The sequence below is a fragment of the Podarcis raffonei genome, chromosome 15 (genome assembly GCF_027172205.1).
Source record: "Podarcis raffonei isolate rPodRaf1 chromosome 15, rPodRaf1.pri, whole genome shotgun sequence".
Lineage (NCBI taxonomy): Eukaryota > Metazoa > Chordata > Lepidosauria > Squamata > Lacertidae > Podarcis > Podarcis raffonei.
This window is the reverse complement of record NC_070616.1, coordinates 34008999-34036401: the sequence shown is the minus strand read 5'-3', so window position 1 is coordinate 34036401 and position 27403 is coordinate 34008999. Positions and strand designations below refer to the sequence as shown.

Below are 27403 nucleotides of genomic sequence, written 5' to 3'. Positions count from 1 at the left end.
AGCACACGGAAACGCCGTTTACCTTCCCGCCAGTAAGCGGTCCCTATTTATCTACTTGCACCTGGGAGTGCTTTCGAACTGCTAGGTTGGCAGGCGCTGGGACTGAACAACGGGAGCGCACCCCGCCGCGGGGATTCGAACCGCCGACCTTTCGATCGGCAAGCCCTAGGCGCTGAGGCTTTTACCCACAGCGCCACCCGCGTCCTACCTCATAGCAAATCGTCACAACTTCCTTGGCATTGGCGGTTAGGCATTGGTAGGGGGATTGTCATGCAGATGAACGGGGGGGGGAGGAAGGGCCATCACCTCCCCCCAGGTTGAAGGGTAGTCCGGTAAAGGATTCCGGGGGGTGTGGCCTTGTCCTAAGCCTATGGAGGTGTGGGCCTACGGCACGCCCCCGAGCGGTGACCCCGGGGGGAGTTCCTAGTTGATGTGCATCAGCAGGACTCCCCCTACTGGTGGTTAACCCTTGCCGGTCTTCAAGCAAGCGGGCTGAAGCCAGTTAGCAGTTAGGACCAATGCCTAAGCCAATACCACTCAATTCCTGTAATCAATAAAGTTGTGGCCTAATTTGACCCATTAACCTAAAATCTTGTGTCTCGTGTCTTTATTTCCGAGGGGGGAGGCAGGAACTCGCCACGCAATGCAGTTCTCCTTGCTGGGGTGAGGGTGGGGCAGGGAGGGAATACTACTCCTGGTATAGAAGGAAGAGCCCCAAAAATTATAATGCAAAAATAATGATAGACATTCGATAGTGCTCCTCTTTAGGACTGAATACAAGGACAGGTAACTGCATATCCACCAGATCATTCAAATTAAGCTAGTGCATTTCTGGGAGCGATGATTTGAATTAAAAAGGGCTGTTTCCCACATTACATGCCTCATTAACCATACTTGTAAGCAAGTCAGAAATAAGGCAGCATTCATGGGTAGACTTATAAAAGCATCGGAGTAAACGGTACTCAGGAGCAGAGAGGTGAGTTTGAGCTTTCATAATGAGAACATTCAGGTGATACCAAGAATATCAGGATTATAGCTAATACTTGTGGAGGGACCATCAGAGCAAGTGCTTCAGTCGCAGAAGGCCCTGGGTTCAATCTTCTGTCGTTGTTCTTTGAAAGCACCAGATAGCAGGTGGTGGGAAAGACTTCAGGTATAATCTGACCTAAATTAGATTCCCATGTTCGGCTAAAATTCTGCTAAAAGTGCTGCTGTACAGATTGCTATGGGCAGATGGGGCTTGTCAACCTGGGAAGGTAGCCTATTTAGGAGAAGGAAACTCTGATTCTAAACCTCCTCTGCCTTGAGGCTATACCGATTCCCGAGAAAGAGTTTGGGAGTAAACCCCTAGGAAAAAAACGTATCTGCTGCCTTGCAAACCCTACACAAATCCAGACTGGAGTCCCTAAGACTGTTGGATGGTGTCTTGTACGCCTCCTTCTGGCAACTCCTGCAGCCAAGCTGGTGCCAAGCATATTGCTTTGTTTTCCTTTGGACCACATCAGCAAGGCCAAGAGGGGAAGGTCTTATCGTCTGGGGAACCCATGACCTCCAGAGACACTGCCCAGGCTTGTGCCCCAGAGAGGCCGCTTTGGTGCTGCTAATGCAGCAAAAAAATAAAATAAAAATAAAAATAATTGCAGGAGGCAACAGTTATGAATGACCAATCTCTGCAGCCCCAGCAGGCGCTGTGATTCTGCGGTGATTTGACTTCACCTTCAGAAGCGCACTCCATTGCCTCTCGAGACAGATGCCAGCAACAACAGCTAGTACAGGGAAGTCCTGTTTAGAAGTGCTCACATGCAGTGCTTTTTTCTGGGGGGGGGGGGTACGCAGGGGTACGCACACCCCTAAACATTTTGTGAATCTAAGGTTGGCCTCATTGAGGGGCAGTGTTTTAATATGGGTAGGAAAATGAGAGTACCCCTAAACATCTTTTTTTAAAAGAAAAAAAGCACTGCTCACATGTCAAAACAACATAGGAGTGAGGAGCCAGGCTCTGTTGATTAACTTAGCCTCAATCCCATGCACATCAGCTTTCTCCCCCTGACATCAGTGCATTTTCCTGAACGTGGGCACTCTGTATCTGTGGGCAGGATGGCAGGGGTGTACACACAAACACTTTCCCCAACATCCCTGTGCATGCATCCCTTGGGATACTGCCAGGGAGTCAAAGTCCATCTGAGCCCCCAAGCCGGCTGCCGGATGACCCATCGACCTCCCGTAGACACGCAGTATCAGCAAATAGCGACACGAAGCCTCAGAAATAGATTGCCACATTCTTAGGCTGGTGCACACTCTATCAGCAGAATTCACACAGCAAAAGATGCACAGCAGGAGAGCATATTTACAGTTTATTCAGCGTTGGTCAGAACAAAGAAAAACATGACCGCCTGCATCGGTATGCTCAGGCAACAAGAAGACGAAAGCAACTGAAAACATAAACATCCTGTGAACAGGAAATACGCAGACTCTGTGACTCACAAAGCCTGCTCCCTTTTAAGGTGGAACGGAAATATCCTAACAGATAGATCTGCAAGAGAGCTTCCAACTTGTGTTCTCTTGAACGCAGGTAGAACCTTCCATGGAATTGCTTGCATTTCAGCAAATATGGGTAGACGCTTCCTGCAGATGTTTCCTGCTCAACCTAAGATTGAGGGGAGGTGTAACCTGCTCCAGGATGTAGCGGCCAGGGCTTGTGTGCAGCCCCTTACCTCTGCCCAAACTTCGAGTGTTCACATGTTCAAGTGAATGCCTAAATACACCAACGCCGTATGTGCCCAGACTTCCTCTCTGCACACATCTGCCTGGTGTGCATAATGTTGGTGGTGAAGCTTTGTTCTCTGATTGCACGTTAATTCAACATGTGAGCGAGCGTTCCTTCCGAACAGGGCTATCTATGCACAGACAAACCTTCTAAGAACCACAGCAGCCAAAGCAGAATAGGGAACGGGTCATATAATGTTGACACTATGAGAAATCGTACTGAAACATGACAGTGCTGAAATGAAGGGTCATATTGCACTAATCTTTTTCAAGGGTGAGCGTTAGTCCAAGGGAATCCCCCCCTCCTCCATGGATGTCCCATGCTATCCCCAAATCTGTTCTGGAGGACTAGTGGAACCCCATGAACATATTTAGTGGATGCACAGAGAGAGGATAGGGGAAGAACATTCCATTGCACATGGAAAAATTGGTGTGCCGGTGGAACCTAAGCTGAATACAACCTGAAACGTCACATCGTAAGAGATCGCCCCCTCCAATTTACTATTCCAAATCCCGGGTTCACAAGCCCCATGGGGCAGAGGTGGACAAATGTAGTTTCTAATTCTCCCCCCTTTTTTTGCTAGAATCCCCCAAACCCACCAAACAGAGCCATACACTTAGAATTCAAAAATTCTGAGTCCAGGAATTTGTTTGGGACACCAGAACTGAAGCTACTTTGCAGTCCTTTTACTGAAATATCCATTCTACCAGCAGATCTTAATCTAACACCTGCTGATCTCAGTTATAGTTAATTCTGAGATTCTCTGCTTTTCTCCTTCTCTTTTAAAGTAACTTTGGTTTGGGAAGTTCTGCCGGAAGGCAGCTGGGTGAAGTCTCAGAAGCTGGGGATAAGGCTGGGGACTCAATAGGATTTCCTGTGATCAGGGGAAAGTGCTTCAGTGCCCCTTCCATTGACTATCAGAAACAGAATCAATCCTCAGTCATAGTTACCCAATAACACTGCTCAGACCATGGAATGCTATTTATACAGGTTGCATAAATCAGTTTTTCTTAGAGCAGGATTTGGCCCACCCTGGTGCAGAGTTTTAAATACCATAGCTTCATTTCTCTGATGCCTGGAAATAACCACGTTTCTCTAAGATCTTTTGCCAGTCCACAAAAGAAAAGAAAAAATGAAATAAATGCTAACTTTTCTACAGTAGAAAATACAAAACAGCTTGAAGAAACCCTGAAATTCTTTAAAGAGGCACGTCACATTGAACATTTTTCAACTATTACCTGTGTGTGTAGGTTTATGGAGGACTGGTTTGGGGAGTAAGGCCCCCCGAGGTCATTCCTGAGTAGGTTGTCGCTGTGCATCTTAGTTTTGAGGCAGGTGATGTAACGATTACAAAAGTCCTTGCACAATTCATTCACTTTCTCCAGCTCCAGGAGGTGAATTCTCAGGACCTGAATGGCTTTCACCATCTGGAGATGAAGAAGAAACCGAAGAGAGCAGAGGGTCAGTCCAACGATAGAAAGCATTCACCATCACATTCAAAAGATAAGCATAGCAACCAGGGTTGCCAAAATGTATACATTCATTGGGTGCATCAAACAGTTGGAATATTCTTATGGATTAACAAGCCTCCTGCCTGATTAATTGCCTAGCAAATGGAATTTATTTATTCTACAACACAAGTACTGATAGAAACTGCAAAAGACAAGACCATCTTAGAATAGGTTCCCCCTCTCATGAGCAAGATAAAATGCATCTTTTATGAAGAGGCCTATTGAGGCACCTCAGTGTATCATCTTAAACCAAAGTATATAATTTTCTTCAGAACTATCTTTTTTCATAGGCAAATTGAACTAAATAAAACTCTTGGTTATTTACCAATGTTTATTTAACCCAGTGGCAGCCCTACTAGTGACCTAAACATATACTAACAAGGATTTAAAAATGATTTTATAAGTTGTGTTTCCTGGCTTTTTATGTTTTGTGGTGTTTTATGCATTGTGACTTGCCATTGTTTTTACTGTTTAGTAATTCTTTGTTGTAATTGATAGTAGTAAACTGTTTAATTATTGCTTGCTGATATTTCATTTTACTGTTTACTGTTACAGACGGACCTTAGAAGTCGAATGGAATCCGTTCTTGAAGTCCGTTGGACTTCCAAAAAGTTTGAAAACCAAGGCGCGGCTTCCAATTGGTTCCCAATTGCGCAGGTGTGCCGGAAATAATAGGGGAAGCCACGCTGGATGTTCAGCTTTCAAAAAAAGTTTGAAAACCAGAACACTCACTTCCGGTTTTCGGTCGTTCGGGAGCCGGAATGTTAGACTCCCAAGGAGTTTGGGAGCCAAGGTATGACTGTATTTTTAAATGGATTGCTGAATGTTGCTTTATTTGCTATAAGTTGTTTCTTTTAAAGATATTGTGAGCTTTTTTTTGTATTGAATCAGATTGCTACTATTAATGTTTGATGTTTTATTATGTTTTTATATGTGTTGGAAGCTGCCCAGAATGGCTGGGGCAACCCAGCCAGTTGGGTGGGATATAATTTTTTTAAAAAATATTATTATTATATGATGATGATGATAAAATCAGTGAACCAGGAGTGGGGAAACCTGTGGCCACCCAGATGCCTTTAGATTCCAACTCCCATAATCTTTGATCATTGGTCATGCTGGCTAGGGCTGATGGGAGTTGGAACCCGACATCTGAATGGCCACAGGTTATCCATACCTGCTGTAAGGTATGCAGAAAGTTTCTAGTTTCCATAGTGATTTACAATTCTGGCATATCCCTTCCTCACTGATAGTTAATGTTTGTGACTCTAGATTTGGTGAAATGCAGCCCAGCCAGACTTAGAAAGACAGTGAACTTCAGAAGCTAGAAAGCCTCTCCTCCTTCCGGAGGGGAGGGGTTGTGAGCGGCAGCCGATACCCGCGTCATGCAGGGGGCGTTCTGCCCCCTGCCCTGCCATCATCGCTGGCGCGCCACGCCTCCCAGCTGGGACCCAATCGGGAGACACTGCGGGGGCATGGTCTAGCCGCTCAAATGCGGCCGCTCCAGCTCTCCCTGTCATTGCGCTGCCGTTTTTCGCGAGCCACCCACCCACCACTCCCTTTAGTGCATAGCTTCTTGCTTGACCTTGCTATGGACCCATGGTTGGTCGCCCTGGTTGCCCAGGGGGCCTGGTAGGAGTTTTTTCCAATTGGCAAATTGGCACCGGCTTTTTGGTTTTTTTCGCCTACCTTGTAGCAATGGTCACAACTTTCTTGGTATTTGGCGATTAGGCATTGGAATGTGTTGTTGGTGTATGGAAGGGCAAGGTGTGGCCATCGCCTACCCCTTCACTTATGGGTATTCCGTTAAAGGAATCTGGTGGTCGTGGATCCTGTCCGATGCCCTATGTGGCGGGGGGCCATGGCACGACCCCCGGTGACATCAGGGGAGAGCTTATAGCTGTATTTGCATCAACAGGCACCCCCTACTGGTGGTTAACCCCTTGTCAGACTCACCCCTCTCCGGGTGGGTGGAGTCAAATTTGCTCTTGTCCAATGCCTAAGCCAATACCTTCTCACATGCTGTAATCAATAAAGTTGTGGCCTTTTCTAGCCCATTAACCTAATATACTGTGTCCACGTGTCTTTATTATTACCAAGCGGGGGACGGGTCCTCGAATCACAATTACGCGTTTGAAGCAAAGGTGCACACTCTCATTTATAAAATACTAGTCCACTAAAAGGTACCATGAGGGAACCTGTCTAACTGTGCTTGTAAAAGCTGTCTAATGTTTGGAAACTCTCCAGGGTGAAGGAGGTCTATGGCTGCAAGACAACCACCAAAGAATATTATTCATACTATTCATCTTATGCCCTTTTAAAATGTGGTTTTTTTGGGGGGGTATTGGGTTGTTGTTTTTATTTTGATTATATATTTTGTGGTTTTATATTTTGATTTTGTTCTGTGAACTACCCTGAGACTTCTGGGTATAGGGCGGTATATAAACTCAATAAAGAAAAAATAAAAATAACATACCATTATTGTCTATCTACAGTTGGAAAGTCTCTGAGAATACAGATGCTGCTTCCAATGAAACTCAGGATTGAATTTGGTTGGTTTGAGTCAACTCCTTGAAGGCACTCTTTAGAGCGCAGCCAAGATGCGCATAGGAGCAATCTGATCCATTCTCAGCAGTAGATTGCAAACATAGGTGCAGTCACTGAAAAGGCTATAGACTGTATCCAATGCTAGTTCTAGTCAGTAGACCTACTGAAATTAATCTACATGGCTAACTTAGGTTCATTAATGTCAAACGGTCTACTCTAGTATAACTTAGCTGCAGGTAGGTAGCCATGTTGGTCTGACGCAGTCAAAATATATTAAAATATATTAAAAAAATCAGTATCTGAAGAAGTGTGCATGCACACAAAAGCTTATACCAAGAACAAACTTAGTTGGTCTCTAAGGTGCCACAGAGGGACGTGGGTGGCACTGTGGGTTAAACCACAGAGCCTAGGACTTGCTGATCAGAAGGTCGGCAGTTCGAATCCCCATTATGGGGTGAGCTCCCGTTGCTCAGTCCCTGCTCCTGCCCACCTAGCAGTTCGAAAGCACATGAAAGTGCAAGTAGATAAATAGGTACTGCTCCGGTGGGAAGGTAAACAGTGTTTCCGTGCGCTGCTCTGGTTCGCCAGAAGCGGCTTAGTCATGCTGGCCACATGACCCGGAAGCTATACGCTGGCTCCCTCGGCCAGTAAAGCAAGATGAGCGCTGCAACCCCAGAGTCGGCCACGACTGGACCTAATGGTCAGGGGTCCTTTTACCTTTACCTTAAGGTGCCACTGGACATTTTTTTTTATAACTTAGCTGGATCAAAATGGAAAAGGGGGGCATTTGAAGGGCAACAAATACTGGAAGTGATTTATAATTTCCTAATTTTAAAATAAATTTTGGAAGAATCTCAGGGGACCACAAAAGCCTCCTGGAGGATTACATGTTCAGTCATCCCTGCTTTAAACAATAGTCAGTAAGAGCAAGCCAGAATCAAACCACGGTTTCTGACTCCAGCTGGCTCCTAAACTATAGCTTTAACAAACCATGCTTCCTTTCTCGAGTTTGGACATGTTGGGGGAATTGCACTTAAATTCCAGTTTAAAATTGGAAGCAAAGATGTTTGGCGTGTGAAAGAGAAGGGAAGGGGAGCGGAGAGCATGCTCTTTCATGGCTCCCTTGTGTGGCAGGCAACCATGGTTTCCCATTGATCTGAACCAGGTATTGCATCCATGTTTTAAAATGGATGTTTCTGTCGCCTAAGCAGGCCCAAAACACCAGAAGCTCCATTTGCAAAACTCAGCATCTCGCTCCCGGAGTGCTTTTGGGACCCAGCTGTAAGTGTTCTTTGCAAAAGCATCCCTGATAATTCTCAGCTGGCCACTCTGCCTAACAAGGCTGGAGAGTGGAAACATGCCTGTAAGCTCTCCCTTGAGCAAAGCCTTGGCCTCAGTAAAATATACCCCATAAATGTTAAAAAATTTACACATAAAACATTCCATGCATGGAACTGAGACCGTACGTTTTACAGCCCCGGCTCAAAATCTTGAATAATATATAAAATCCCAGCTATTCACCACAGGGCAATAAATCTGCTTTTTTATGTAACAAAGAGTCTTTAAATTTCAAAGCACTTTTTCAACTTGCTAATTTTAGTGGCCACCTTTACAAACTATTAGTCACAGGCTGCTCATGGGTAAGATGACTATGCAAATGAACTTGGGATGGCCCTCTAGTCTGCTAGGGAGCTTGCCATGGTACAATTAGGGAAGGAGTCCAGCACGAACAGGGACACCCCCTTTTTGCTCTTTGCCAACGGATGCCTGCCCTCAGGGAAAGAAGCAGCGGAAGCGCTGGGCAGTGATGAGAGCCTAGCGAGGATGACCTGAAGATAAGGAGGTGCTTTTCTCTCCTAATGCACACTGAAGGCTTTCCAAATCGAATCACAAAGACAGAAGGGAGGCAGGAGAAAAGGGCATGTGTGTGTGTGTGTGTGTGTGTGTATGGGGGAATTGACAAACACAGAAAGAAAAAAGGTTAATCAGAAGCATAGCAACCCAGGATCAGATAGGGGGCAAATTCCTCTCATTCCCTGTTCTACTCTAGAGAATTCTTGAGATTAAAGTGATGACACAGCCCCCCCAAAAAACCTCCTGGGAGTCCATTGCAGCTGCAGCTTGGATGGGGCTTGTCCTTTGAATGGGAACTGCTGAAGGACTCCTGTACGCCATTGTTCATATTTTACAGATGACAGGAAGGAGCAAAGCAACACAGATGGGGTGAACTGGGATGCCTTTGGCAGGATGTAGGAGCAGTACTAAAGGGACACGGGTGGCACTGTGGGTTAAACCACAGAGTCTAGGACTTGCCGATCAGAAGGTCGGCAGTTTGAATCCCCGCGACGGGGTGAGCTCCCGTTGCTCGGTCCCTGCTCCTGCCAACCTAGCAGTTCAAAAGCGCATCAAAGTGCAAGTAGATAAATAGGTACCGCTCCAGCGGGAAGGTAAACGGCATTTCCGTGCGCTGCTCTGGTTTGCCAGAAGCAGCTTAAGTCATGCTGGCCACATGACCCGGAAGCTGTATGCCGGCTCCCTCAGCCAATAAAGCGAGATGAGTGCCGCAACCCCAGAGTCGTCCGCGACTGGACCTAATGGTCAGGGGTCCCTTACTGCTTACTGGGCCTTTCCTATGGAAACCATGATTGATTGCCATTTTGGATTTTGGATGGGGAGGGCATGTGAGCTCGTGCGCACACATGCATGTGTGTGATTCATTTGTATGTGTGTACATGCGTGATTCGGTAGAAAGCATGAAATGATGACTACGGGCAGGGCTTTTTTCTGGGGGTCACGTAATAATAATAATTATTAATAATAGTAATAATACATTTTATTTTGTACCCCGCCCTCCCTGGCCAGAGCTGGTCTCAGAGCAGCTAACATCATATAAATAACACAGTATACATAAAAACAGGCATCAATTAATTAAAACACATCGTCAAATTAATTCAGACAAATTAAAATCTGAACAAATTAAAATCTGCAATGGTATGCAGTACTGGCAACCCCCCCCCTCAAAAAACCCCACTGACTACAGGCCCTCTCTGGAGCCAGATCCAAGAATCACTAGCTCACGGCAACACAGGGCACCCCAGAACATTCACACAGGAATCCAGGACAGGCGATGACCATTTCACATGGGGTTCCACTCCCAGACCCCATGGGAATTGGCAAAGTGCGCATAAGGGTGCCATGTACTGTAACAGCCCACCCTGCCCCCATTCTGCCCTCTTCAGGGTCCAAAAGGACCCGCACATCTGAAATTAATAGACATGGCTAATTTTAAGTGGGTCTACCCTGACTGGTCCCATCACCTCCTGGCAAATAGAAGGGGAAGAAATGGAGGCAGTGAGAGATTTTACTTTCTTGGGCTCCATGATCACTGCAGATGGTGACAGCAGCCACGAAATTAAAAGACACCTGCTTCTTGGGAGAAAAGCAATGACAAACCTAGACAGCATCTTAAAAAGCAGAGACATCACCTTGCCAACAAAGGTCCGTATAGTTAAAGCTATGGTTTTCCCAGTAGTGATGTATGGAAGTGAGAGCTGGACCATAAAGAAGGCTGATCGCCGAAGAATTGATGCTTTTGAATTATGGTGCTGGAGGAGACTCTTGAGAGTCCCATGGACTGCAAGAAGATCAAACGCATCCATTCTGAAGGAAATCAGCCCTGAGTGCTCACTGGAAGGACAGATCATGAAGCTGAGGCTCCAATACTTTGGCCACCTCATGAGAAGAGAAGACTCCCTGGAAAAGACCCTGATGTTGGGAAAGATTGAGGGCAGAAGGAGAAGGGGACAACAGAGGACGAGATGGGTGGACAGTGTTCTCGAAGCTACCAGCATGAGTTTGACCAAACTGCGGGAGGCAGTGGAAGACAGGAGTGTCTGGCGTGCTCTGGTCCAGGGGGTCACAAAGAGTCAGACACGACTAATGACTAAACAGCAACAAATCCTGAGTAGAGGTTAGCTGAATGCAACCTTGGATTTTTATCTGTCTGTCTCCTGACATACACACTTTGGTCTTATTCACACCGTAGACTGGGACTGTAGTTTGTTAAGGGTGTTGGTAATTGCAGCTCTGTGAGGGATAAACTACAGTTCCCGGGGTTATTGGGGGCGGTGGCTTGTGCTTTAAATGTGCTTCAAAGGTCACCCTATGCACTTATTAAGAATCCATGAAATTTCACAGGTTGAGGCAAACTAATGTGTATTTGATTCGTTGCCTCCCACTTAGGATTGACACTAATGCATTGTCAGAAAAGGAAAGTAAAAGAGGATTTGCATCACCAAAAAAAGAAAAGAAAGGCAACGTCAAGTTGTATAAAATTTGTGTATGGTATTTTTTATTATTTTTTGGTAAGCATTATTTTAATTTTAATGACTACATGGGAAAATAGTCTGACCAATAAAGTTGGAGGAAAGAAACTGAAGGACCATCTTGCCCTGAGAGGAGTGGAGAAGAAGCAGTAGCAACAGCTTTTTCTGAGCAAACAGGTTGTCTCACACATTCTATTACACACACACACTTATTGAGCAAATTGAGTGCTGGACTGGAATGAGTGCTGGTTTCAAATCAGCCATGTTAGCTTAAACTTGGGGCAATCACTATCCTTCAACCCAGGCTTCCTCAACCTCGGCCCTCCAGATGTTTTGAGACTACAATTCCCATCATCCCTGACCACTGGCCCTGCTAGCTAGGGATCATGGGAGTTGTAGGCCAAAACATCTGGAGGGTCAAGGTTGAGGAAGCCTGCTTCAACCTATCCTACCTCAGAGGCTTGTTGTGAGAATGAAATGCAGGCTGGAGGAACCACAAAGGCCACCCTGAGCTCCTTGGGAGGAAGGGGCAAGATAAAAATGTAATAAGTAACATAAACGAATGATAATAATAAAAGTCCTCAAGGAATGCTCTGTCAGCCCGGCGCGTCCATCCAACTATCTGCTTTCCTGAAAGTCAGCATTCAAGGGCAAAGGCACGAAGACTTGACATATACATGTGTGTGTATGTAAAATAAATCTCTCAATTATCTCAGCTCATTTGCTTGGGGTCTCTCATTTTATGTCCCTGCTTCGCTGAGCAGTATATCTGTCCGGATAAAGAGTTACAGTCCGATGGAATACGTGCGCGGGGTTGTAAAAAATACAGATGCTGAATTAATTGACTGTGTGGCACTCAGCAGCTGATTGAGTTGATAATGGCAAGATCTGACCTTTTTCTAATTTCTAATTATGTGCATCTCGCCTGTGAGGAATACATGATTCTTATTCTAATGATGCTTAATGTCGCTGGCCTTTTCATCTCCTCTTTGCCGTCAGCAGTGGTGGACAATTTACATAGGATTAGTAGCATTAAAATTTTGTAGATACAACAAACAAACTTTGGGGAAAAACCACATTTGCTACAGCCTGTCTTAGATGGAGCCATTTCTTGCAGAATTCCCACCAAACTGCGACCCAGCGGGAAAATGAGCCAATAAGAGGAACGTGTGAGAGAATGATCATGATAAAAATATCTTATACTGAGTCTGCATAACCCAGTAGTGTCTGGATTCATTGATAGTTAGGGATGGAGCGATTTGGTTCAGTTTGCATTTTAATATGAACCTATATAATTTGTACTTCCTGAAAAAGCATGTGAACCAAAAATACTGCTATCCTTCAAAATTCACACTTCACCAGATTTTCTGATGCAACAAAATATTTTGTAAAAAAAATGCATAATACTAGTCCACTGTTTCCCAAACTTGGGTCTCCAGCTGTTTTTGGACTACAACTCCCATCATCCCTGGGAGCTAGGAATGATGGAAGTTGTAGTCCAAAAACAGCTGGAGACCCAAGTTTGGGAAACCCTGTACTTGGGTGTGTACATAAAAGTGCACATATTAATGAAATTAGCATTCAGCAGTTACTATGTATGGGGAAACTGCAAAAATAAAAATAAAAATATATATGTGTATAGTAGTGCCTCCTACTTGAGAGGGTGGCAACATGAGAACGGGGCCTTCTCTGAAGTGGCTCCCCATCTGTGGAATGCTCTCCCCAGGAAAGTTCACCTGGCCCCTTCATTATACACCTTTAGGTGCCAGGCAAAAATGTTCCTTTTTAATCAGGCCTTTGGTTGATTTGATTGACATCCTATGCCTTTTAAAATGTGTGTGTGTGTGTTTTTTTGGGGGGGGGCTATTGCATTGTTGTTTCTATTTTGATTATGCATTTTGTGGTTTTATATCTTGATTCTATTCTGTGAACCACCCTGAGACCCCCAGGTATATGGTGGTGTATGAATTCATTAAATTAAAAATAAAAAAAATTAAAATGCACTAAAACAGGGATTCCCAAATTGTGGTCCAAGGGCCACCAGTCATCTGTGAGCTTCATTTGGGTTGTAGAATCAGTCTTGTAGAATTGGAAGGGAGCACAAGGGTAATCTATCCCCAGTGGCGTAGCGTGGGTTGTCAGCACCCGGGGCAAGGCAAGTAATTTGCACCCCCTAACCCGTGGATTTGCGCCCCCTAACCTGTGGATTTGCGCCCCCTAACCCTAACCCCCAGATGTTGCGCCCGGTGCGGCCGGCCCCCCCTGCACCCCCCACGCTACGCCACTGTCTATCCCCCCCCCCATATTTCAAGTCTCATGCTCTACCAGCTCAGCTATCAGTGGCATGCCTGTTGATTTGTGGTTGAAGACCAGAGACACACACCAACCACACTGAATATTCACATTGATTTTTAACAGTATTTGACAGCTTCTCTCATTTCTTATACAGTGGTACCTGGGGTTAAGTACTTAATTCATTCTGGAGGTCTGTTCTTAACCTGAAGCACCACTTTAGCTAATGGGGCCTCCAGCTGCCACTGCGCTGGAACACGATTTCTGTTCTCATCCTGAAGCAAAGTTCTTAACCTGAGGTACTATTTCTGGGTTAGTGGAGTCTGTAACCTGAAGCATCTGTAACCTGAAGCGTATGTAACCCGAGGTACCACTGTACGGGACCGAGGCCGTTTTGGGCTTTAAAGATCAGCGCCAACACTTTGAATTGTGCTCAGAAACGTACTGGGAGCCAATGCAGATCTCTCAGGACCGGTGTTATGTAGTCCTGGCGGCCACTCCTGATGTTTTGTGTACATTGTAATGCCCTTTTATTGCTATGGCCAATGGTTAACACAAATAAAGTTTCATTTCAAGATCCCAGGTATCTCTATCTCAGGTATCTCCAGCTAAAAGGATTAGGAAGCTGGTGATAGGACAGACCTCTGCCCTGAAGAACCACTGCCAGTCAGAATAGTTCGACAACAACTCCCTTCATCCTGATCATTGGCCAAGCTAGCTGGGGCTGATGGGAGATGGAGTCCAATAACACCTGAAGGGCCACAGGTTCCTCATCCATGTTTAGACAATCCCAGGGTGAATGTATCAGTGGAAAGCAACGTCCTATGAACAAGCTCTAGCCACATCAGTGCGAGTCGCAGGGAATGCCATTGCAGCAGGAAACACATGAAAACAACTGAGCTATTTGTCATTTTGGGGGATCGTTTTGCTGTAAGCAAAATACCATTCTGTCTCTCAAAGCTGCTCCATATCTTAGCACACTGGTGGCGATGGCTGGACGGCTGTTTACTTCTGCAGAATCAATGGTGCTCAGTAAGGAGTAAGTGTATTTCCTCTACTGCTAATGCTTTGAAGCCGAAGAAATCCAGGGTTGGTGCCTATGTCTTATCTCGAATGCCCTGGTGCAATGGCTGGGCCTTTCAGGGGGTGCGAGAAGATGGGATGACATGTTTTCTAGGCATGGAAATGTTCAAGCAGCAACCTGGCAGGCTGGTGCCAAGGGCTTTCTCCTATTTATTGCATTTAATTATGTCCCACAGATGTATGGCAGCGAGTTCAAGTGACGGCAAGGAATGGATCCAGCCAGCCTCGTGGGAAGACGGCAGCGCTTTGCAATGCTCCTGAATTCATTGGCACAGCTTTCACTTTGACACGGAATCCCTTGGATAAATGACACGGGATGCTGATATAAGAACGGTGAACTTTAATATAATCTGTGCAAAAATAGCAGGAGGCAGTCGCAACAAGCTGGTTATACTCTGCAGACAACCTCTCAAAACAAAGGAAGAAAGAAACCCAGGCGATTAACCCATTGTGGTCTCCTCCAAGCCCCATTCCTGTCAATTTCACCGAAGGAAGCCTCCATACCACTGTCGCCTGGAAAAAATAACAAAATAAATAAACTGTCATATGCATCAAAATGAAAAACAGAAAGCCGAGAATGAAAAAAAATCACAGCTGCTTTAAAATGATAAATGTTCTCAATGCACAAGAATATTACTCACCCCCTTGTCCCAGATCGAAGGATTGTAGGTCTTCTTTCAAACAATGCTGGCTTGCAGGATGGGCCAATATCTTTCTGCTCATCACGTGCTTTGGATATGAAGACAAGAGATCCGGTGGCGAAGTACCTTCAACTGAAAGTTGCTCATCGTGGGTTGAAGTTGCAAAATTGTGGAATGCTCTCATGCTGTGGTTGCTTTCAAGATTGGCTCTCTACAATGCGCTCTATGTGGGGCTTCCCTTATGCTTAATCCAGAAGCTGCGTTGAGTGCAGAACGCTTGCAGCACAGTTGCTGACAGGAGTGAGACCCCATCAGCAAATAACACCTGTGCTCAGTGACCTGCTGATTTCTTACCAGGCCAAGTTCAAGGTTTTTACCACTACTATAGGAAGCCCTTAACAGCTTGGGACCAGTTTACTTGCAACATGGCCTTATCCCATCCCTTATCTCATCTGCTTTGACCTGGCACCACTTACAGTTGCCACATAATACTTGTTCCACTGAAATCAATCTTTCAGTGTGGCAGCATCCATACTTTGGAACTCCTTGACTGTTGACAGCAGGCATGTGCCTTCACTGTACAGTGGTACTTTGGGTTACAGACGCTTCAGGTTATAGACGCTTCAGGTTACAGACGCCGCTAACCCAGAAATAGTACCTTGGGATAGAACTTTGCTTCAGGATGAGAACAGAAATTGTGCGGCAGTGACGCGGCAGCTCCTTTAGCTAAAGTGGTACCTCAAGTTAAGAACAGTTTCAGGTTAAGAACGGACCTCCAGAACGAATTAAGTTCTTAACCTGAGGTACCACTGTACTCTTTTCGGCTCAACTATTTCTGAATGTTTTAAATAGTTGTTTTTGACTCCTTTTACAGATAATTTCAGAGTTTTCTTCATGTTGAGGTTGTTGTCGTTGTTGTTTTACAATCAAGCGGTATGTAAAATAATAAATAAGAAAACACACCTGGTGCCAACAATGTCCACTTTTAGGCACCAGACAAATATGTTCCTGTTCTGCCAGATTTTTGGATATTAACATGGGATGACTTATGGCCTGTTCTGGCATTCAGCTTTTACTGGGGTGGAGTAGAATGTTTTCCTTGCCATTGATGCTGGAAGGGCAAATACTTTTAGCTTGTCTGCATTTTACTGTTTTGTCAATTTTATGGCATTTTTGTCTTTCAAATACTTGTGTAAGTCACCTTGTATTTGTAAGTTGCTTTGAGACTTAGTTGTAAACAGCAAATCACCACCACCACCATCTTCCTAGGAGTATTTGGTTTACCGCTGTGAAAAACAAGATGCTTGGCTTGATGGATCTTGATCTGACCCCGTAAGGGGTCCACTTATGTGTCCACTTTCATTGCTATGACACTCTGCTCTGAATGTGGACATGAGCGTGAAAACTTGCGGCTCATCCGCACAACTCTGGGCTCGTCCACACTCACCTTTGCATTTATTGGCACAGGTCCGGGCTTTCCAAGGTCCATGCCTGAGAGCCTTTCTTCCTGCCTTGGCGCTTCCCCTGCAAAAGTCTGCTCTTTAGCACTGAATCAGAGTAAAGAGCTATCCGCAGAAAACCCATTTGCTCCAATTGCTGTTTGCTCCAGTTCAGCAGCAAAGAGCAGCCTTCCCCTGCCATTCTCGAACATGGACCAGGAAAGCATGGACTTGTGCCTAGAATGCACAGGGCAAAAGTTAAGCTCCCTCTAGGTAATGTGAAACCTAACAGAAATCCTGAAGAGAGTGAAGAGACTGCCCAGAGAAAAGTTGGGGGGGGGGAGGGGAAATGATAAAGAATTAAGTGCTTGGTCATATTATGCAGGTTAATGCCTTTTCCCCCTTCTTCTTTTTTTTTGGCAAATTTCCTTCTTGGTATTTATTACTATTTAAAGTTCACTTAAGATTTCTTTGTGGGGGTTTCTTCTCCTAAAGGTGGCCTAGAAGCTGAGGCGGCAAATGTGCTGTCAGATCCTAAAGAGACAGAAAGGCTGGAAGACAGGATTATACTAGCCAGTTAAAGGAATTATCAGCATATTTGCAGCGCGGCTACTGAGCCGTTCACAATGTATAACTATTCAAAGCTACGTGCTCTATTTGGGTAATAATGGGGCTGGCCAATCACAATGCATGGATTTGCAAAGAGTACCTAAGAGAGATAACTATGCACTAATTATGCAAATCAGGCAGCCATTACCTATGTGCAGGGAACATCATTACTATGCGATGTATCCCTTTGAATGCCAGTTTCCAGGTGGCAGAGTTTTGCTTGTCCTCAGGTCCTGCTTGCAGGCTTTCCCTGAGAGTCTGGCTGGCCACAGTGAGAACAGGATGCTGGACTAGATGGGCCAATGGCCCGAGTCAGCAGGATCTGCTCACGTTATGCTCTGGGTGGCACTTTTCAAGGTATTTATCACCCATACATTTCCCTTCTTCTGTCAATGAACTCAAAGCAACATGAACAGCGTTCCAAGGCAGCCTCCCAACCAGGGACTGACCAGATGCAGACCTACGAAGCTTGAGCAAGATGCGTGCATTAGGTGGGACTGCATTTACAAAACCAGATGCCAGAGTCTTGCCCTGGTGGCAATAATCATGCAAAAGAGACACCATTATTTACATTTTTCAGCCATAACATTTTTTAAAAAAATAATTTTTATTAACCGGCCAATCAAATCAAATCACATCACATAAATTCCGAATTACAAAGCCGAATTTTAAATTTTGTTGAGGGGACCCATATTTCAAGATCCGAAGGGGGATTCTGATCATCTTCTTGCTACTGCGTTAATGTCCAAATCAGTCCAAACAAAGTTCATAATTCTATCCAGTCTTATCTTGCTGTTTCCACATCACATCTTGTTCATATATTTTCTCTTTTTTCTTTATGATCTCTTCTGATAGTCTCCTTAAGCCGATAAACACCAATAATAATCCTGTGTGAATTTTTCTGTTCTTCCAATCCTCAAATCGAGATGGTTTCCATATATCATCGCCTTCATAGATAACATCACTTTCTCCATCTTTAATTACAGAACTGTCATTCTTAAGTCCCTCTGAGGAGTTTCACCCACAATATAAAAACAGCTCTATTTCTCTATTTCTCCTCCCAGACTTAAGTCCTCTGACAGAACTTCCCAATATGGCGACGGCACTTTTAACTGCGTCATTCCAAAGCCCTTATACATTCCACACTCTTCTCAAAACATGCTTTGGTTTGAAAGTTTATCTCCACACAGCCTTAAATCCACAGCTTAAGTCCTTAAAACGACATTTCTGACTTGTGGGGGGGGGGGTTGTTTAATCACATAAAAGAAAGAAAGGAAGGTTTCCCCCCCTCCCCCATCAGTCCCTTTGCCATACCGAGTCTTGGCGTATCTTCTCATGATTTATACTTGCTCCTTCGATTCTTCTTCTTTTATCAGAGATCTCTTCTGTTAGCAGTCTTTACTCCCCCTTCTTCCTTGAAATATGTGCATTCGCTTCATCCAAATTGTTTCTTTTAAAGTTCTTGCAGCTAGCGATGCGGATCAGAGACGGTGTCCAGGAGCGCCGAAATCCCACAGGAGGGCATTGTGCCTAGTGCCCCCATCCCCACAAATTCGGGGGTGGTATAGGGCACAGCAGGCAAGGGCAGTCCCCCCCATAATCCTGGGGGGGGGGGGGTAGGGAGGCTATTTACTCCCATCACAGCCTCCAAATTACCTCGTGTGGGTTGGAGAGATGTTATTGTCAGCCATCTTCTGATGTGCCCCTAGTGGCCCCCTTTCAGCCATAACATTTTAACTGGCATCACGTTATCAACACAATCCGACGTTAACATGGGGATCCGTGTATGCAAAATTATTGTCTGTGTGTCCTTTAAATATTCCTCATATCACACCAACCACATCACCCAAGATATGAAACATTTGCCGTGGAGTGGAGGGACGCTGGGTTTGACCAAGCAGACCTTGATATTATGAAGCTGTAATATGGAAACTTAAGAGGATGGCCGACAGTTAACGTTAGCTTTGCTAGCCAGGTTTTTCTGAAACCGTGAACTATTAGCATGTAAGACAGTGGCTGTAAATACCATTTTGCTGAAGCTAGGTGATTCTTGCCATTAATTATTATTACAACACCTGTAATAAGTACAGGTTCTTGGGAGAAAAGCAATGACAAACCTAGACAGCATCTTAAAAAGCAGAGACATCACCTTGCCAACAAAGGTCCGTATAGTTTAAGCTATGGTTTTCCCAGTAGTGATGTATGGAAGTGAGAGCTGGACCATAAAGAAGGCTGATCGCCGAAGAATTGATGCTTTTGTTTTTTTTAAATAATATTTATTTTAAAAAATTTAAAATTATAAAAAAAGAAAAAAAGAAAAAAGACAAAACAGAAAAATAGAAAGAAAAATACATCCATCATTCGCAAATTTTTAACTTTTATTACCTTCTTTCTTTGACCTCCTCCTCCTCCCCTTTCTTGTATCCTGGTTAATAATTATCACAGCAAATCCTTTCCATAGTTCATAATATTATTGTCCTTACATTATCTTAATCTATTTTCATCTTGTCTTATAGCAAACCTTAAAACTTAAAACTTAAATCTTATTTTTACCAACTTCTCATAACCATATCATTAACCTAATTCTTTAAACATTTTTACTAGAACCAAGTAGTTCCATTTCAACATTTTTCTAACATTCATCAATTATTTTAAAACAGTCCTAATGATAAAAGAAAAAAAAGTAAAACAATCCAATCTTCATCCAGCGTCCCTTCCTCCTGGTCCCGGATTTTGTCAGTCCTTTTTGTCCCATTAATCTAGCGCATTAACCTGGTATCCTTATATCCGAGGCCCTCAAGTCTCTTCCATGTCCCTTCTGCGACTCTTCTTCATATTTTTCTTTCACTCGTGGGAACTCCAACTTAGTAATGTTTTTGACCCTTTTCAGCAGATCAGCCCCATTTCCATAGTCCAGGCTAAACTCCATGTGATATTTAAACACCTGTTTCAGATTCCCTCCAAAGTTAGGAGCCCCCACAGCTCCAAACATCTGACGGCCCATTACCAGACTCAGAAAGTCCAAACATCCCTGCATGGGAGGGTCAATCCAACCCCCCATTTCCAAACCAAACCAAACTTTATCTTTCCAAATCTGGTTTTTTCCAAATTCATTTATCAAATCCAAAGGCTCATGATCCTGCAGGGCCGCAACTCCCTCCATTTCTGGCACCCAGGATTCAGCAGTATCCTCTTCTCTCATCTGTGCTGTCATAGCACACTCCTGTTTTAGTTCCTGGGTAGGCTCCATGTAGTTTCCTACTGCCTGTTCAAAATTTCTGGCCGCATTAGTCATCGAATCCGTCTTCTGGCTTAGCTGATCCAATAGGGCATTTATTTTACAGAAAGCACCCAACAGAGCTTCTGAAAACATTGTCCTGCAAGGTCACAAGTCCTTTCCCACGATTGTAATCTGTAACAGCTGCAAGCTCCTGAAGTTGGTTACAATTTCAGTCTCCCTCTAGGGGGAAAACTTCTGTTTATTCTTTCTTTTAAGAACAATAGCAACAAAGTTTCTTTTTTAAAATATTCAGTCAATATTTGTTCCTTTGAAATGCGAAAGGAAACAATGGAGTCACTATGTTACTTTTCTTTTAGCTGTCTGTCAAAAACATTTGTCTCTGGTCAATGAGCTTCAAACGTCAGTCCTGACACTCCGCTCCAGGATCAGGACGGTGGAAAGTTACTTTACTTTAAACTCACTTCTGCAGGTTTAAACAGTCCAAAAAGAAATCCCCCTTCTTCTCCTGCTACCGAAGGGGGGTTCCATGATTTTAAATGATGAAAGCCAATCCTTTAAAAGTAATTTTCTAAGCTCTAGTTTACGTTGTCTTTGCTTTATTCTAACTACAAAGAAACGGAAGGCTGACTTCCTGTTTAGACCTTCCCGTTTCAGTACCGAATTAAGGTAAATTTTGAGTCCAATTCCTCTCTACTGGCTAGTCCTTATTTAAAATCCAACTGTTCGAGTTTTAAGTACTCACGGGTGATTCTTTAGATGCCAAATTGTCCCAGGAAAAAGGCAGTGCTCTCCGGCAACGGCTATGCGGCTTCGCTCCACGGAAAAAGCAGTAGACTCACAGCACTGCGCCACTTCCCCCTCTTCGCCGTAGCGGAAACGACCCGTTTCGTGCAGAGCTGGTCCATCCAGTTCAGAGGGAGTCCGCCATTGCCGATGGCGCCACCCCGGAAGTGAATTGATGCTTTTGAATTATGGTGCTGGAGGAGACTCTTGAGAGTCCCATGGACTGCAAGAAGATCAAACCTATCCATTCTTAAGGAAATCAGCCCTGAGTGCTCACTGGAAGGACAGATCCTGAAGCTGAGACTCCACCTCATGAGAAGAGAAGACTCCCTGGAAAAGACCCAGATGTTGGGAAAGATGGAGGGCACAAGGAAAAGGGGACGGCAGAGGACGAGATGGTTGGACAGTGTTCTCGAAGCTACCAGCATGAATTTGACCAAACTGCGGGAGGCAGTGGAAGACAGGAGTGCCTGGAGGGCTCTGGTCCATGGGGTCACGAAGAGTCGGACAGGACTAAATGACTAAACAACAACAATAAGTACATATACATGCAGCCAGCCACAGACATAGATCTAGGGTATCTGCAACTGGCAAGGGATACCTCCAGGCAGTCATTATTTTGTGGAAGGGACGGAAACACATACTGGAACTTTGGGTTTGCACAATTAAAGTGGATTAAATGGCTCTGTCACCCTGGCAACGAAGAACTGGACTTTTTGTGGTTTGGAAAGTGATGTGTGAGATGCACTGGAGAGTGGGATGCGTGGATGGCTAACGGGAAACCAAATATACACCCTGCAAGCAAATCAGGATGAATGCACACTGCCCCGTAAACAAATCAAAATAGATGCTCAATAAAGGCTGGAGCTCATCTAACCTCCGCATAAGCTTTGTGCAAGCAAATCAGGATGAACGCTCAATACATAGGTCATGTGGAGGAGTCCATGGTTTCACAATCCCTTTGGGCTGCGAGGCTTCCTTAAATGATTCTTCCCTTGTAATATAAGGCTATTCTCCAAAGGAACTATTGGTAGAGCTAAATAAATGCCAGAGGCGTTCTCCCTTTAGGCACAGTGTCCTCTCTGCAGATTGGCTATTTCCTTCTCAAAAATGTCAATTCCCAAGCGTTCTCCCAACGTAACTGACCCTATCCTCCATTCTCCCAATGTAACTGACCCTATCCTCCCAAGAAGGAAGCCCTTATGAATGACTGCTGGTTCTTAGAAGCAGACTCTGTTATGTAAAATTAAGACACATGTACGTTTTCTCAAATGGCCTAACTTATTCCAGCAGCCCAACCTGAGTTTCCTTGGTGTTAGCCAAGCAGCATGGTCAGAGGTTTCTCCTTTTCCAAAATGGATTAGCTCTATTTAATGTACATACTGCCTCAAACAAAATGTCTTCTCCCTAACTGAGAGCACGCGTTGCGGTGGGGGCCTACAGGCCACCCCACTGTTGCTGGGCGGATGTTTGGAGTGACCCAGGCAGGGATTGCTTAAATTGGGTCTCTGGGGAGATTTTCTTTTTGCCAATTCGGAGGAGGGGACAGAGGTTTTAAATGCTGGACGCCCGGCTCTGGGCGTCCTCTTGGCTGCTTGCACCGGATCACCCTCCCACCCTCCCTGAATTGGGGGGGGGGGGTTGTTTGCTTGACCTTGCTATGCCTGTCATGGGGTTGTCTGCTTTTGAGGCAGGGGCCTGGTAGGAATTTTGTCCATTTGGCTGATTGGCTGGTGCCATTTGGTTTTTGCCTACTGCGTGGCAAATCGTCACAACTTGTAAGGTTGGCGGTTAAGCATTGGTTAAAATTGGTTGGTGGAGGGGTAAGTGCCTACCCCTCCAATAGTGGTGCCAAAAGGGAATTCCGTTAAAGGAATCCAGGGGCTTGCCATCCTTTTCGTCCTAGTCCCTGGCATCAGACTTGGACCGTCCAAGCCCCCAGGAGCATGCGGGTGAGAAGCGAGGGACTGATGCCCAGCTTCGAAAAAGGAGCACCGGATGTTAGCTCAGAGTGTCACATGACCCTGTACTGGAAGTACATGGGTGGAGTTATTCTCTCTGCTGTTGGTGATGAGAGAGAGCAGTCACGTTTTCTCTGTACTGCTGGAACGACAGAAATAAAGGCATGTAAATACATTTCTGTCTGTCTCTCTCCCCTCCCTGGGAATGGGAGGGGGAGAAGTGGTGTGTTCTTTTCACGTTGAAAAGGATCGCCGATTGAAGACCTCGCCTGATCTTGCCGGGAGTCGCTGACAGGGAGGTCAACAAGGATTCAAGCCGGGCACCTGGAGGGTGGCCAATTCCTCTGGCTTTTGGCTTGAATCAACACATTTCTCCCCAATATTGTTTTCCCTGACTGGCTTCCTCTGGAATCCGGAAGTCAGTTCTGTCCCTGGGGCAAGGACAGATAGTCATAACCAATGCCTAAGCAACCACTCACATGTGTGCATTTAAATAAAGTTGTGGCCAAAATCATGCCAAAAACCTTAAACAAAATTGATGTGTGAGTTATTGGGGGGTGGCTTGGGGACCTTGACACGCAAAAGGATTCCTGAAGCAATTTAAAGGGACAACGCACAGCATTGTATATTGTGTTCAATGTTGTGGGGCCAAAGCTGTGGATCTTCTGCCCAACTAAGGTTAGGCAGAAGTTCCTTGCTGAACTTCAGGAACATGACAAAGGCTTTCTTATTCCAGCAGGCATTTTAATCTAGTGTTCAGGTTTTATGCTCAGTTTTATGATTTTTTTTTATAGTTTTATTCTCTGTGTGGTTTATTTTTATGTACACCACTTAGAAATGCTAATGGTTAATCGCCATATAAATGCCTTAAATAAATAAACGCCTATTAAAATGAAGCAAATGTACTAAAAGTGTTCGTCCACAAAAATCACGCAGTGACATAACTAAAGCAAACTCATCCCACTCCTCTCTTTCTTTTAAACAGTTTCTGCTGCTGCTTTCCCATGGTGGCTGGCAGCCTTCCTCCCTTAGGGACCATCTTGCCTTGCAATGCATCTGAACGAGGACAGTAGCATCCTTCCTCAGATGAAATGTGGGGTGAGATGACCCGTGACAGAGGACTGCTGCCTCCATGGGAACTGCGGACAAAAACTGGTTAAGGCAGGAATGGCAGAGGAGTAATGTTTAAAAGTAAGTGTCTGCGCTGCCGTCTCTAACTGCTGAAAATTAAAAATACAAGCTCTCTGCCTCTTATAGTGCCCTCAAAAGTCACCAGAAAAGTCAACCGAAGAAATGGCTGAACCTGCCAGTTTTCCGTTTCTCTCAGTTTCTCATTTGTCCATTCTTAAGTTCTGTTTTCCACATTTCGAAACCAGTTTGCAAATTTAAGTCCTCGTGAAAATTCACAAGCATTCCAGTGCAAATTTCTCCTTGCACAAACTTGCTTATATGCAATTTTGCCTAAACTACACATTTTTGCAAAGCAATTTCCCATAATATAATGTGTTTTTCTATGTTATTTTCACCAGTGTATGCACACTTTACTTTACTGTGCATTTTGAATCAAAAGTCTCCACCATATCTAGTTTTCCACTACCATTTTTTCTACCCTCTCTTTTTGCCCCACCCCCACTCTACCTACCCACCTATTGATCATCTATCTACCTATCTTCCCTTGAGAATGTTCAACACTCCGTGACTAACTGGTCCGGGCAAAACCATTACCAGGTTGTCGAGCTCAGGGTCATCGCTGAAGAATGGTTTGTGCTCTTGTTCTTGCTGGTGTACGAAATTCTCAATGTCGACATCAAAGCTGGCAGAAGTGATGCACTCTGAGCCTTGCGTTGCCTGCTCACATTTCTCAAACAGCAGGGTCAGGAGGGGGAAGAGAGGATGTCTAAGAGAAAAGGAAAACACAATGTCATTTTCACAGATAAACACAGTTCACTTATGCTGTGGATGAGGTCCACCATTTCCTTTATTTCCACTGCCGTTGATCATGTAGCCAAGACATTATCACCTGTGCACAAGTGAGTGGCATTAGCAGTTTTTGGAGCAACCCCAAGCTTTGCAGAAGGACAAAATAATAATAATTAGGAGGAACTCCTAAGGGGGAGGGACCCTCAAAAAACTGACCAGTGAGAATTGAACATACTGGCCACACATTGTTGACTGACTGTTGAAAACTGGGGTCTGGAGAGGAGAAGGGAAAGGAACATCCTTAAAACATGTATCTGGCAGGGGGAGTGTAAAGGCAGCTGCTAGCGTGGAAAACTACATACAGGGAAACTGATGATGAAGTCCTACTCACACATCTGGGAAATGACACTAGCTCTTTTCATACGTTTGGGGAATGGTGTGTGTGTATGTGTGCATGTGTGTGTGTGTGTGGCATGGGATTGGGTCATGAGTCACTGCTCCTGAGCTACACACATCTATCCTCTCCAGTCTCCATGTATACAAGTATTTTTTTAAAGACATTTATTTAAAAATGTTTGCATACTACCCATTCAAAGAGCCCACACAAATTAAAAACAAGCAACTAAATGCAGCCATCCAGAGAGTAATACAAAAGAAGACAAATTAAAGCCAAACAATGAAAGAACAGCACAAGCTAAGAACAGCAGCAATACAATAGGATGCTGTGCACAGGGCTCTGTATCCTCGTTCAGGAACAATGCAAAAGGCAGCATCTCTTTACAGCTGCCCAGATGCAGAGCTTCATTTGTACCTGCACAGAAAACACAGTGATACCTCAGTTCTCAAATGTCTCCGTTGACAAACGTTTTGGAACCTGAATGCTGAAAAGGTAAAGGTAAAGGGACCCCTGATCATTAGGTCCAGTCGTGGTTGACTCTGGGGTTGCGGAGCTCATCTCGCTTTACTGGCCAAGGGAGCCGGCGTACAGCTTCCGGGTCATGTGGCCAGCATGACTAAGCCGCTTCTGGCAAACCAGAGCAGCGCACGGAAACGCCGTTTACCTTCCCGCCGGAGCAGTACCTATTTATCTACTTGCACTTTGACCTGCTTTCGAACTGCTAGGTTGGCAGGAGCAGGGACCGCGCAACGGAAGCTCACCCTGTCGCGGGGATTCGAACCGCCGACCTTCTGATCGGCAAGTCCTAGGCTCTGTGGTTTAATCCACAGCGCCACCCACATCCCCTGAATGCTGAAAACCCGGAAGTAAATGCTTCTGTTTTCGAAAGTGCCTCGGAAGTCGAACAGCTTCCGCTGTGTGTTTTTCAATTTTCTCAATTGTGTTTGCAGACAGCCCTTTGCACCTCGGTTTTCGAACGTTTTGGAGCTCGAATGGTCTTCCAGAACAGATTACATACAAGAATCCAGGTACCACTGCAGTAAATTTAGCTGAAAGGCAACACAAGGCAATGCACCCCAAGTATTATTATTGTACAATCATAAGTTTATTGTATAATAAACAATGGCTTGAGGGAATGTGGATGTGACTGTAACGAAAGGACCCTGTACTTCTGAATTTCCTACTACACTACTGGAGGGTAGACATGTAGACTCTATGGAAAACAGCTTAGCTACCATATGAAGGTTGGGAGTCTGGGACAGGAGGCACAATCCTGCTCCATGTGTTGACTACTCCTGAAACTAAGGTCACCTGCTGCTTAGAGTTTAAAGGGGAAAACAAGTAAGGAGCGTTAAACTGAGAACAGTAAACTTACTTGGGCTACCCATCTGCTAACTGACATTACACTGAGGGAAACTAAGAAGGGCAAGAGGTGCGTTGCAAGTAAATTAAGTACTCCACACCTCTGTACACTAATTTGGCAACAAGGCTGCTGAGATTGGCAGTGCAGGCCTAACATAATATCAGATATCACATTTCCCTCCTGCCTTCACATATGCGAGGAGCTGGAAAAACCATATGCCCATTTCACTAAGGGCTGAAAAGTCACTCTTTATTTAATCAAAGCAAGTGTGTTTTAATTTCTTCGAAACCTGTTGTCTTGAATGCTTTAGTGCTAAAGTTATCCCAGGAGTCCGGTGGGTTGAAAGATCTATTATACACATCAACAAATCGGAGGAACCAATGGATTAGCCAAGCCTTCCAGGACCAAGGCAAAGAGAAAAGCAGGTGAAGGGGTTAAACTCTGGTATAAGTCTTCATTTGCAGCTACTAATACTGCAGCATATTACAGTCTAATCTAGACTGATCCCAGTTTAATGCAAGATTCTT

The 27403-nt window shown here is 44.8% G+C and overlaps 1 protein-coding gene across 12 annotated transcripts in view; it reads right to left on the bottom strand.

The window, feature by feature from the left end:
- The window catches only part of PKNOX2 (PBX/knotted 1 homeobox 2), a 439557-nt gene that overhangs the window by 75119 nt on the left and 337035 nt on the right, over positions 1 to 27403 (bottom strand). For all 12 annotated transcript variants that reach the window (XM_053367533.1, XM_053367525.1, XM_053367526.1 and 9 more), the window contains 2 exons: positions 24922 to 25093; positions 4006 to 4194 (listed from right to left, as the gene is read on the bottom strand). In XM_053367533.1, the coding sequence (XP_053223508.1) occupies positions 4006 to 4194; positions 24922 to 25093 (361 nt within the window). The remainder of the gene's footprint in view (positions 1 to 4005; positions 4195 to 24921; positions 25094 to 27403) is intronic.